Genomic DNA, 13,949 nt, shown 5'->3' on the forward strand with positions numbered 1-13,949 from the left:
GTCAATAAGAGTTTTCAAACATAACATTTATAAGAAATATCAAATACAACAAAGGAGAAGATAAATATATGGAGAGATCAACTCACATGATGATGGCATGGATGGTTTTCTAAGCATTTTCGGGCCTTGGAGGGATATGACACCCCAAAATCTAAGGCTGTTCTTCTTGACCTTCTACCTGCACCGCATAGTGGAGCTGGCTAAATAAACCTGGTGAGAGCCCTCCTCTTCTGTATTACAATATGAGATAAATATATATTTTGCGATGACAATCTTTCTATGCAATCATAAAGTTATCTTGAAAATTATACGTCATAACCATGATAATAAAAATCATATTCCCTTGACGTCTCAATCCGGGTTGCTTTGTGTCTGCTAAATGTCAGCCTGCCCTGTGACATCTGGCTGATAAACGCATGAATGTGACACGATTTAGATTTGAAATAGTGGAAGGGGGAGGGAGGGAAGGATTACAGGGCAGGAGGGAGAGAGAGAAAGAGAGCGATGGAGAGAGAAATGCCCGCCTCTTCTATTACTTGTGATGCACCGAAGGCAGTCTGCGTGCGGAGTCACTCAGTCATCGGGAGGCTGTGTGGAGTCTCATCCGCCGGCGCATCAGACGCTCCTCGTCTCCAAGCTGCGCAAAAACGCAGGGCTGCGCGCGAGCAGACATGAGTCACGAGACCAAAGTCCCCATTCGGTTTGGACTACTCAACCTCAAAGGTTTTGTCAGCTGGAGATGAACTCTGATGAGACATGTCGGGCTTAGCGTATTCACTGTAAAAGACTCGGCGTCTCATGAGAAGTTTGTCAGGAGCTGGCTAAGGTTCCGACCGATCTGCTGCTGAAACCGCCGGGTTCGTTCAACTCCACGGCTGTTGTGACGGAGGCTGAGGTGAGTTCCCCATCAGCGCCACTCGCCTCTTTGCAAGAATTCAAGCTGGAGGTAAAAAAAATCAGTGCGCCGGGGCGCCTACATCCATACATTAAAGAGAAATCATGACATGAAACTACACATCATCTTCTTGGGTTGTCTGCTATACTTTGGTTCAAATAGAGCCATTTCACAGTCTGACCATGTCGCGCTCATTTAATCTCGGACAAATCATATTTGAAAAGGGGTTAAACAGCCTAGGCTTGTTATATAAATATATAAACCTTTTTTAAGTCCTATATTCTTTTTCTTACTAAACGTGAGCATAGAGTGAAACACAATATTCTGTCGTCTACAAAGTTTTTCTTTTATTTCCATTGTTGAAAGAGATATGATGTTAAATTTACTTAAAACTCTCTCTCTTTGTGTTTACATGACACATTTTAAAAGAGTAAGCATGTGTTTGCATGTACTGGGTCAATCACATGCAGCGACTATGGAGCATGTTGCAGGAGGAAACGCATGCCCCTGGTTTTTAAATTAGCTCAAAGGCAAAGAGATAGAGCAAATAATCCGGTCATTCACCAACTAATTTGTAAATTGGAATAAAAAAACACTGAATGAATCCAAAGAATTATTAACATCCAAGATGACACAATGGTGATAATTACCTAAAGGAAAGTATTCAGATAAAAATTAACCAATCAGGTAACTGACTGCTGGCACTGCCAGCTTACAGCATGGCATTTTCCACTCAGTCTGTTTTTTATGTAGAGTCAAACGTTTGTCAACTCTTTATCACCTGGCTGTCATTGCAATATTAATGATGTGTTTGATGTTGTTGCTGTTTTGGGGATGGGGTAAATGTCACTGGTTCCTTGCTGTGCTGAGCATAAGGCAAAGAAGGACTATATATATATATATATATATATATATATATATATATATATATATATATATATATATATATATATATATATATATATATATTACAATGTCAATGTTATTACTTTGGAAAAAAATGAACATAACTGGATAGCTCTGATTTAGGGCTAAGTTGCAGCCAGGTGTTGTTTGTCATGAGACCTTAAAGAGCTACTCCAATGAAAATTAATTTCTTTTGGTGCTTTTAACATGTTCTTGAACAAAATTAAGATAAAAACTGCGTTTCTGAGTATTTCTTTATTCAAATTAAGATAAATTAGGAGCAGACATTAAAATGCTGTCTGAAAAAGCTTGTAGTTGGCAAGCCACAAGTTCCCTGCTCTGCTCCATTCTGATGCATTCCCTTGCAGACAAATAGATCCATGTACGCATTTGTTTTTGAGCTGGCGTCCGGCTCAAAAATGTAAGAATGGATAAGCTCCAATACTGCTCGCCATTTTCATTGGACTGCTAATGATATGTAAGGGTTACAAGGGGCTGTAAGATAGCAGGAGAGAGTATAAACTCCACACCATCAGTGGCGCCCACAACGCAGAAGCAAATTTCCGATGAACTCCTGCCGCTCTGTTGAAACTATTTCCTAAAAAACGAGATTTTGGCTAAAAATGACATCATCGTGATTAAAAGACCACTGGAAACACTTTGAATATAAATCAAAACACGATCGGGGTGTAGATGTTTGGTGTTTTCAAATATGTGTTCAGGCCAGTGGCGGAGCTAAGAGGGGGGCAATGAAGGGCAGCTGCCCTTTAAAAAAAGCTTTGCCCTCCCCTCTTGCCCCCAATTTTTGAGTAAATATTTGTATAAATATTGACAAAGATTAATAAATCATCAATACAAGCTTCTTTAAACATTAGTAATAGCACCTCAGCCAAAAGAACTGCTGTTTAGGGACTACAAACAGTAGCAATAATAAAGCTGTTTGAAATATGCATTTTTGATTATTTTATTTGTAATGGTCGTCCACTCTGCTGATCTCAATTGCCACCCTTTAAAGTATTCTGCCCCCCTCTTGCCCCCCCTGTTAAGATTTGCTCTGGAACGTAACAAATGAGAGGGGAGACAAAACTGGTCTTAGCACCTTTAATAGGCATAAGAAAAAGAAATAAAAACAGACAACACCATTGATTCTTCAACTTGCGGTCAGGTGCAGAGATCAAATAGTCGAGCTCTGAAAGTTTCTTAACGACAGAATGAGGCCCAGGAGAACCAACCAGAGGTAATAAAGCCAAGACCTGGTCACCAGGAAGAAATTCCCGGTACTCAGCTGTCCGATCAAAACTAGATTTCATTTTAGACTGAGTGTCCCCCAGCCGCCCCCTAGCCAAGGCCCTAGCCACATGTGTCTAAAACCATTCACATAATCCAACAAGTGGATCGGGCTCAGACACAGAATCCCGCATAAGGTATCCGACTGAATCACCCATGGAACACCAAAAACAGAGAGGAACTGAGACAACGCACGTACCACAGATATATCCATAATACTCCACAAAGGATATGCAGCTGGGTACAGAGTGTTCAGAAACATCACTGTCAACAGATAACAAGCACCTGACTTAGAGGGCGGCAAGGGGCCCACACAATCGATAAAAAGATGCTCAATCGGAGGGCTAATGGCTGGTAAGAGTGGACCTGGTTTGAAAACCTATAAAATATTCTACCTTTTGCCACTGATTCAGGCAAAAAAAAGAAAGACTGAAGGTGTCTGATATAATTCCTAGAGAGATACAATATTGGACAATGGTGTAAATCAGTTATAGTGAAGTGTTTGTCCAGAAGAACGCTGTAAGTGGGGGAAAAAATAGGACAATAGCGTGTACTGTAACTTCCTGAAAAGCATGCAGAGATCAGAGGCTTCTGGCAGTACGATCTCCACGCTTTTGATGTTTGTTTTTAAACTCCATACAACATCCTTCATGTTGTTCTGCTGAAGTCAGAGGTCCAGCCTTTTCCTGTTGACCTCGTTTGGCTGTTTGTATTTCTTTTGGAACACTTTCTGCATACTGCTTATAACTTCTCTCTCTGACAAAAGTCACCTCTTTCAGACGATTAGTGGCCAGGGATTATTGTAAGGTAAACACCTTATTGTCCTGGAGGGGGATGTGGTTCTACCCTCACAGAGGTTACTGCAAACCCCTTCTAAAGTTTCATCTTCCTGTGAACAGGTCATTGAAGCTCCTCTGGTCACAAGCTGCTGCTAAACTAGGCAACTAGGCATAGGGCAGCAGCAATGATCAATTTAGCTCTCCACTCATCAATTGGTAATTTTTTTGACGAGATTATTTTTAAAATGTTTTTTTTTTCAATTACATCACAACACATCATAAAAAGATCTCTAAATTTTTACTTATTTTAAACATAGTTTTGTAAATTAATTGGTGCAACAGGTCCCCCTGCATTTTCCATGTTGATGGTTTTTATGGTTAGTATAGTTTAGTGTGCCTGCATATGGTTTATGTCTTTAATAAATGTTTTACCCCCTCCCTCCAGTAAAAATATCAGAAACAACTCTTAATTCCTCAACTTTTTGCTTTTTTTTATCAGGAACTAGCTAAAGTAAACAAAGAGGAAAGTAAACAATCATTGGGCATCATCCTAGCATCTATTTGATATCCTAGCTTTCTTTCATTGATACGTACTAACAGATTCACTTTCTGCTTCACATTCTTGTCCGACTTTCTCAATGGATATTTGTGTTTTTAGTTGATAGAACGGAAACCAAAAAAAAGTTACAATTAAGTCCTCACAATTTAATGAACTTGCTGGAGCAGAAATACCACCCTAACTAATTATCTTATCTTAAAAGGGACTTTTAAATGCATACGAAGAGACAGAAAAACAAAATTGAATTATTAGCAATTTATTTTAATCTATTATTTACAAAGTGATTATGTAACTGGCTTATATAATATGAAGTGTGGATGATAAATTGAGTTTCATCTGTTGACATCAGTGGTTGTGACCATTGACTGTATAAGAGAACTGGACTAAGTGACCCCTCCCCCGTCTCATTCCATATAGGAAGTAACCGCTGCCTCCAAGACGTCAAAATCCCACAGTCTTGTAGTTATTACTTTGTATTAGTCATTCTATTTATCAGAATAGTCACTCTTTCTCTAATAGGTTTTTTTAACATGATCTGTAAAAACAGATTATAATCTGGTTTTGCCATTTAAAGGGCGATGAGGAGAGCTGTATGAATCTTTATCTTTTTGTTGTGCTTCTGTCTACATTCATATTTGTAGCCTTATGGGTATGACTGACAGAAAGTGCGAATATTTTCTCTTTTTTCTAGTTACACTCACTTTTTTAAATGAGTAAGAGAAGGGGAAGAAGTGTTAAATTAGCAATGCATACACATTTATATATTCTCTGCATTTTAATGAAAAAACAAGACTGGACCAGGTTTAGAAATGAAGACATTTGTATAGCAACTTTTTTTTTTTTTAAATAGAGGACATGTATCTGTCTTTATAGAACTTTCTCTTTAGTGAGTTAAGGAAGAGTTCAAATGTTTGACTCAAAATAAAATGCAGTGTTGTAAATATTTTAAAGAAAAACCTCACTAGCCTGTTCTTGATAACTTTAAGTTAAACTTCCATCCACTTGTCCTCAAGTTCTATGTATTTAGCGGATTGATCCATTCTGACCAGAGGCATGCTCAAAGCATGAAGACTCCAAAGCCCATACTTTGCTGCTGGCTATGCTGACTCCAAACAACTTAAGTGTTTGTGACTGCATTACAGCTGCTGGGCCACAGTTTGTTTGTTGACCTGGAAAAAGTATTTATTCCCTTTTTTTATGCTTTGCCAACTGGAGTTGGCATCAGTAAAAAGTAAATGGAGCTAAACTGTGTATAAATCACTATTTTTTTTTTGTTTTCAATTTATAAAGCAAGACATTACAGCATTCAGTTTATAAACTGAGCCGGTTATAAAAATAATTGTGCATTTTGTGGGAGAAGCACCAAATTTGGCTTGGATTTACCTTAGAATCCCCTTTTTCTGAAAAGCACATCAGCCATGAGAAAATTCAAGATTTATGATGGTCTTCTGTAGGTATTCCTCAGATTTTAAGACTGCATTTTGGGCTTGAACTGCCCATTTTGTTGAGACAGGGGTTAATAGACATTGAATATTTTTGCAACAATTCAGTTCATGGCCGCCATCTTTACAATGTGGCAAATGCGCTTTTCTAAAATAGTGGATCCTAAGGTACAGAAGCAAGTAAAGGTAAGAACCCTCTCAAGAAAGTTCTCAAATTCAGATTTGTGTTGTTACAGTGGACTCTCTAACTGCTTCTCTGTTCTACTTCAACATTTATTTGTATTTGACTCTATGTGGCAGGGTGGCCCAACACTCAATACCTATTAACCTGCCTTTTTGTTCAGGTCAAACTGTACTACTTGGTTCTTTATGTTTTGATTGACTGAACTCACCTGATCCAGCTAGTTCAGTGTTAATCAGAGGGATACCTGGAAAACAAGCCGGGCGGTTGAAGCAGAGTTAGGTCATCTTATTTAATGGAAAACATCAGGTGTAGTCATATGTTCATTTTGGACACCTGAACAAATACAAAAAACAAATAAAAAAAAGAGATCAAAATAGATGTTAGACTTGCTTTATATTTTTCATAACTAAAACAACTCATTCACACTTTGACATAGGTTGGCATCAAACACTACACTGCATATCATTTTTTTCTTACCTTGTTTTTTCTTGTTTGATCCATCTAGTACTAATGCTTTTTCCATCTAATGAACACCGCATGGGATATTTAAAAAGTTCCTGCATTTAATTTGTGTTTAAACAGGATGACAGACTTAAAGTGGGTCAATGTTTAGTGCTTATGTTGCTTTCTTTTTCACAAACAGGCCTGTTTTAAAAATGAAAATTAATAGTAGCATTTCAGACTCCTGCAACTTCTTGCACAAAAACACCCAATATCTCTGTTTCTGTTTGGATGTAGGTAATTGATACCCGTTATGTAAACAAAAAACTTGGTATACTGTATTTTATTTTTCTACATTTGGAAACTTTTTTAAAAAACACTATTAAAGATCAATTTTTTTCACAGCAATATTTGTTTAATTTAAATTGATTAAAGCTCACCTTATCAATCTCGTTGTTTGTATTTTTGAGTGCTGTAAAGCTCTTAAGATTAGGGTTTTGACGGACTTCACAGCCATGCTTTAAGCTTCATTATATTTGGTCTCATGATGTCAGCCACTGCCAAAACAACACAAGAAGGTATTGAGCTTGATTTCTGAGTATGTGTAGCCCGGTTCACTGTTCAGTATCGTAGCTTAGAATAGTTTACTTAAGACAAACTCCTTTTGTCTCCATGCAGACTTTGAAATTCTTTGATTCTGTGGTCTTAACACAAACAAATCCGGTGTTTTAATTTTTTTTCCAGTTTGTCTTCCCTGTACAACATGTTTCTTTCCTTCTCTCAAATTTTCTTTTTTTTTTGCTAAGGATGAGAATTGGGTCACATGCTTGAATTATCCATTTGCAGGGTTGCATGCCTCAGTGCCAAGAAACTGCATTCAGAAGGAGACGTCTGCGAAGGAAACCCAAAGACATATCTGGAGGATGGAGGACCGAGCTGAAGAGGATCGCACGCGGCAGAACAGAGGCTGTGATGGCACAGACAGGCAAAGTCACACCACTCCCTGCACAAGTCTGAGGGTACACAAATCATTCTTCATGAATGCTAAGATTACATAGCTAACACTTCTGGCGTATGTGCTTGTGGTTTAAGAGTCACATGCTTTATTTTCTGAGTGCAGTTGAGTGTGTCGCACTATAGCCTCACTGCAGAAGCAGTTTAGTGGGTTTCTTTCTATTTGATCTACTTTAGACTGTTTTGTGTCTTCCTGTCATAGCTGATAGTCTGCCGCTTTTGAAAGTGGAAAAGGAATTATAGGGATGACAGGTTTAAAATGCTCAAAAGATGAGTAAAAGTCATTAAAAAACATATAAAACCCTATTCATAACAGATTAGCTAAATATTGTATTATTAACTTTAATATATTGTGGGAATTACTTGCATTAAACAATATTCACTTTCCCACCACATATTAATTTCTTGCAAAAAAAATAGCCTGTAGTCTACAAACGCTGATGGATATGTTTTTTAATATTTGGAAATAAAGTCGTCTCAGTGTGCTGGACATAAAGTATGAAATTCAACAAAGGTTATTATCAATAAAAACAGAATAAAAAAAATAACGCAATGGCAAAACCAATATCTTTTACTGTGTTATGCTACTTACACACCAGGTATGCGTGGGGCTTTCAAGAACATGCTGTATGTGGGTTTGTAGCGTACGGTGTTCATACAGGTCTGTCACTACCCCATACTAGTGCATGTACCTACAGTTGGAAGAGGCTTGGTGCGAAATGTTGAAGCGGTACGAATCTTGTGAATATTGCTCTAGACTTTTCCTTTCGCAGTTCTATTCCGATATATGAAAGAATTAGTGTCATATTGTAGCACTCAGCATTAAATGATATATTATATTTACAAAAAATAATCAGGGTTCTACTTTCTTTTACTGTGCTTGTTTCTTTATCTCTATTTATACAACAACTCCAACACATATCAATGATGTTTTCCAGTTACTTTGTTATTATGAAATATACACATATATACAAAAAAAACACCACCCTTAGTTGAAACCACCACCAAAATACACCAAAACTAAATATTTTTTACACAGTTTACTTTAAAGTTTCTTTGGCGTCTTTTGTCTCTCTGGACAAAGCATTCCCAAAGATAGTGGGGCCTGTGACACTCCGTTCGCGTTCCGGTGGTCAACGACTTCTTACCGGATCAGCGGTGTCAGAAATTGTGCAACTTTCTGGTAAAGGAGGACCTTAGGAAGGGTGGCAGAAAATTCCAGTTTTTCCTCATCTTTTTAATCCATCAAACCATCCGTTGCTTTAATCCATCCTTCATGCGGCAGTCAAGTGTCACCCCAGCCAGTTTGTTTCTCCTTCCTTCTCCTTTTAACCTCTTCCACCATCTTCTACTGTAGTCATACCAGAGCGTATGCTGACCTCTGGTCAGGTAATGGTGGCTTGTGGATGAGTCTCCAGTGGTACATAAATAGTTCTTCCTAATGCCAGCTCCGCAGGTGTTTTTCCGGTGGTTTCTTGACGTGCGGTGTTGATGGCAAATCGGAATTCTGGAATCCAATGGTCCCACCTGTTGTGATACTGACGGACAAATGAGGCAATCATTCTCTTTATGGCTTTTATTGCAATGTTATGTGATATTGGTTTGAGGGTGATTGGTCAACTTAGGAATGACCCCCCAGATGTTACAAAGTTCTTTAACGATATGATTTGTGAACTGGGGACCCCGGTCTGAGACCAGATATTCCGGGACCCCCCAGTGGGTAAAAATCTACTCCCTCAGGATTTTGATTAGACGAGGTTTTTAAGCATCTTTCAAGGGTAAAATTTCCACCCATTTGGTGTAATAGTCCACCACCAACAACACAGTATTGGAGTTCTTGCTTTTGGTAAATCCATGATGTTGATTCCCAGCATCTCCCATGGACTGTGCACCGATGTGGACTGCAATAATTCTGCTGGTTTGGTGTTATCAGCCTACATTCTTTTACACATGTGACACGACTTGGTATAGTCCCACACATGCTTCCTTATGCTAGGCCACCACGCGACCTCCAAGACTCGCAACAGGGGTTTTAACAGTCCCAGATGGCCCCCTAGAGGGTTGTCGTGGAAGTATCTGAGGAACTCCGCTCTCAGGGACTTTGGAACCACCAACTGGTACTTGGTCTTTCAGTGGAGCTCTCCGATACAACACTCCTTGATGGAACTCGAAACCTTTGCGGTCTGGAGGAGAAACATAAAGGTGGGACTGGCGTAGGCCACATACTGTAGGGTCTTTGTTTTGTTCTTGTGCAATATCAGACAAGTTTCCTGGCAAGTCTGAGGAAACTTTACCAGAAACTGTTGACCATTTTGTGGTTAACTGTTGGAGTGATTCAGGATATTCTGTTTCAAATGATGATGCTGCAGCATTACTAGCAGCAGTCCAACACGGAGGAAGTCCATCAGGCTGCAAAGCATAGTGAAGATGAACTACCGGCAGAAATGAATGAAGATTAGCGTTGGTATGTTCAGAAGGGGGAGTCTTTCAGAGGAATGAATGCATAAAATACATATCCACGGCCCGTTTCAGGCTAGATTTGGCAAGATTAAGAATGGCTCCAGTCTTTGTGAGAAAATCCAGACCAAGAATCAGAGGGAAGACCAGATGTCCATCATCCATGATATGCATGTCTTAGGGCCATTGTCCTCCATCACAGGCCCTGTCAACTTTGAGACTGCTTTGTCCAAAGGGACAAAAGACGCCAAAGAAACTTTAAAGTACTGTGTAAACAAGAAAAAGACTGGGTGTATTTGGGTGGTGGTTTCAACTAAGGGTGAGGTTTTTTTGTATATATGTTTCATTTCAAAAATAACAACGAAACTGGGAAACATCATTCTGTTGTGTTGAAGTTGTTTGGTGTGAATCGATAAAAAGAAACAAACACATACAGTTAAGAAAGAAAGTAGAACAGTGATTCATTTTTGTAAATACTCTCATTTAATGCTGGGTGTTACAATATATTTCTGGCTGGGTTCAAACTACGATTATTAATTTGTTAAAGCTTTTACAGTGTATGCATGAGTGAGTGGGACTGTGACTGTAAAGTGCTTTGGGCCTTCCTAAGAAGGTAGTACAGCACTATATAAGTATATGCCATTTACTGTAAGGGAAAAAATGTACATTTTAAATAACACTATCTTCCTTAATGGGTCTACATCTGTTGGGACTATGCTTTAAGAATTATCAGGATGAGAAAAACATCTGTTTTGAAAGTGGTCACATGAACTTTTGGTGTGTATTGACACCATTTAAAGCTCATTTTGTGTTGGGGTTTTTTTGGTCCATTGTCTGTCATGGTGCAGGGTGGCTCGAGAGCCGGTTGGACCCAGACGCAGAGGTGGAGGCATGAGGATCAGAGTCTAGAGGGTTTAATGAACAAACAAAAGGCGCTGCAGAGCAGGATGACAAAACTAAACAAAACTCACTGTGGCGTGGAACAAGAAACGAGGAACATGGCATGACAAGGACAACCAGGACAGGAATAACTAATGGACCAACACAGGAGGAAGGCAGAGACAAGACTTAAATACAGACAGGGCAGACAAGACACAGGTGGACATGATCAGGGCTGATGGGGACCAAAGGAAGTAAAACTCAAGAAAACAGACAAGACAGGAGACTTTCAAAATAAAACAGGAAACAGAAACAAGACAGAACAAGGACCAAAAACAAGACAAGTTCAAATCATGACATTGTCCTGGCAAATGTGACACAAAATGCCTTCTCAAAACTCTGTCTTTCAGAAAATGGGCAAGTTGGCATGGTAAACAAGTGTGATAGGGGTGAGGATTTGACATTTAACTGTCAAGTAAAAGACCACGTCAGTTAGAAGTTGCCACCAGTTTTAAAACAAGTTTCTACCGTCTTCAAAGGGATAAACTTCCTTGTCCTGTTAAAACTCAGGTCTCAAGACTCTCAAATGCAGCATGTCCTATGCTATTAACAACTGCACCAAGAAGGCAAGTGGAAGATCGCTTTATAAGATACAGTTTTGCCATAACTTAGAGAAAACCCACCTTTTATTCATTTTGTTTATCTATTTTTTTAATGTATTTGAATAGGGCAGTGCATTAATGAACATTTCTGTGTATGTGCTGCATGAAGCTGCAAAGCTAACCGTAGTCCCTAGTGGGCAAGATACAGGTTTGCCAACAACAAACACCAAAAACAAAACATCAACAGGGGAAATGACAGGTAATACAAAAAGAAGTGAGAGTTTGACTGTAAATAGAGTAGTCTACACATTTTACTAAAAAACAAACAACCTAAATGTAAATTGATAAATTATTTACAATAATAGTGAAACCATTTAAATAGTCAAACTATGAAATGCATCCAACACTGACATACAATATTAAGATTTGTAGGTTTAAAAAACTGTTCACCCAGTAAAACATACATGGTTCATACTTTCTCTCTGACTTAGTTTTTTCAAGAAATGTAAAGTTTCTAAATTTCTGTTTTTAACTGTAATTGAATTGGCGGTCTCAAAGTGTTGTAATACACTGATAACTTATATAATGAATACAAACAATGCACTACTAACATTCTATTACGTACCTAAAATAAGCAGGAATGTTCACTTAAATCTGAAGAAAGATTGAAAACAGGGCAGAACATTTTGTAAATCTATTCAAGTTCTTAGGTTTTCCTTATGGTTCTTTTAACAACCTTTTGAAAGAGAAAATAAATACAAATGTTTTGCTGTCATGCTTTTTTCTACATGAAAGTAATGTGAGACAATGGTGTTCAAGTAGCTTATCATAATAGAGACTGCTGAGCCAGGACAGACTTACTCTTTCTCAGAATTGTTTGCTTCCTTGAGTGGTTTGGTAGGATATGGCACAGTCTGGACTCTAATCCGGTGCTCAGTATTATTCTCAGCTGTTTGTTAATTCTAGCAATAACAGCAAAACGCCGGTTCCACTGTGTGTTTGTGTTCTGGATTTCACTTTTTTCTTCTTGTCTTTAACAATCCAAATCACCCTTAGAGCGATGTAAAATAGAATTTATTTTTGTTCTGTCTTTTTTTACCAAAAGTGATCAATAACAGAGAAAATATGTGTTAAAAAATTAAAGGCTCCCCCAAGAACCCTGCCACAAAAACGGCTATGTTTTCATTACATTGATCCACACTGAAGAGGGTGACAGGTTTAGAAGTGAAAATTAAACAGCATTACAAAAGCAAGTTCAAGATTTAGACAGGTAAGAACTCTGTCATGAAATTAAACCGTCAAGGTTGCTTGAAAAACAGATTTATGTCATTTTAACAATTAAATCAATACATATTTTTATCATCATCCTAGAGCTTTTTTTTACAATTTCTTGTTAAGAATTTTTTTTAATAATTAATTATTTAAGAGATAATTCCTCTATGGGCTTTATTCTACATATTGCAAAGAAAAAAATGTGACCTCTAAAGATTGAAACAATTGATGATGTGGTTCAAGCTGATGACTGAGAGCAAAGACGTCCCTGTTTGAGTTCTGGTTGAGGGTTGTTGGATGTTGACTTTGCATGTACTTCCATCTGGCTGCTTGGTTTTTGTGTTTTTGTTGTTTCTTTTTTCACAGTTGTTGATTGAAAAGTTGTCTCACTCTGTGATTGACAGGAGACCTGGAGATTTTCTTGCACAGTGACAACTGTGACGACTGCAGCCTATCAAGCCCCTGAATTTGAAAGGGTTAAATGCTTCATTCAAAAAAAAAAAAAAATCTATATATACAGATATATATATTATACAGTAGCAAGTACCTTTATGCAGGTTCTCATAAATATGGTGAAAAGGTTTTCCTCTACCCTTTTGTGTATTTAATCAAACTTTTAATCCAATTAGTTGTGTTCTTCACAATGATTCACTGGGTTTTATGAAGGTTAGCTGTGGTAGTCCTAGCAGTCAACTTACCTCTTCATAAACAAAAGCACAACCAATTAACCCATTAAGTTATTTCTCATTTGTAGATTAGGGTTTGGTTTATTCTCTCTGAATGAACCTGTCAATTTAGAGGTGTAATTAAATATAGTTTTGTAACTGAACTAGCAGGGCTATTTGGTAATTAGTTTCCACAGGCCATGAATAAAGACCAACTGCATCTGCTCAAATCTAAGGAGCCTTGCTTCGAAAAAGCAGGAAAACTGTTGCGTATGCATGATTTTTTGCAATTTAATCACCCTGGGATATGCACATGGGATGAGCTGCTATTGTTAAAGCCCCAGAACCAGTACTAATGGTCGGAACGATGCAAACAAAGCCCTCTTTGCACTAATGGAGCCTGTGTTGTTGGATCACAAAAGAATGTCTTCTGCCATGTGTATATATTGGAAACGCTGTTCATGTTTTAGAACATCAAACCCTTGTTATTTTATTTAATGTAGTGAGAAAAATCCTGACACAAGTCACTTGTCCTGGTTAATGTGGTCTCACCAAAACCAACAGAAC

At 38.1% G+C, this 13,949-nt stretch overlaps 1 protein-coding gene across 2 annotated transcripts in view; it reads left to right on the forward strand.

The window, feature by feature from the left end:
* Positions 1-505: 505 nt before the first annotated feature.
* LOC101174684 (solute carrier organic anion transporter family member 1C1) overlaps positions 506-13,949 on the forward strand; it is a 33,992-nt gene continuing 20,548 nt past the window's right edge. The window contains exons 1-2 of one of the 2 annotated variants that reach the window (XM_020708308.2): positions 506-946; positions 7,340-7,512. In XM_020708308.2, the coding sequence (XP_020563967.1) occupies positions 7,417-7,512 (96 nt within the window). In that variant the 5' untranslated portion in view covers positions 506-946; positions 7,340-7,416. The remainder of the gene's footprint in view (positions 947-7,339; positions 7,513-13,949) is intronic. The other variant, XM_011482617.3, reaches the window with a different exon arrangement.

Source organism: Oryzias latipes, chromosome 13 (assembly GCF_002234675.1).
Source record: "Oryzias latipes chromosome 13, ASM223467v1".
In the NCBI taxonomy this organism is placed as follows: domain Eukaryota; kingdom Metazoa; phylum Chordata; class Actinopteri; order Beloniformes; family Adrianichthyidae; genus Oryzias; species Oryzias latipes.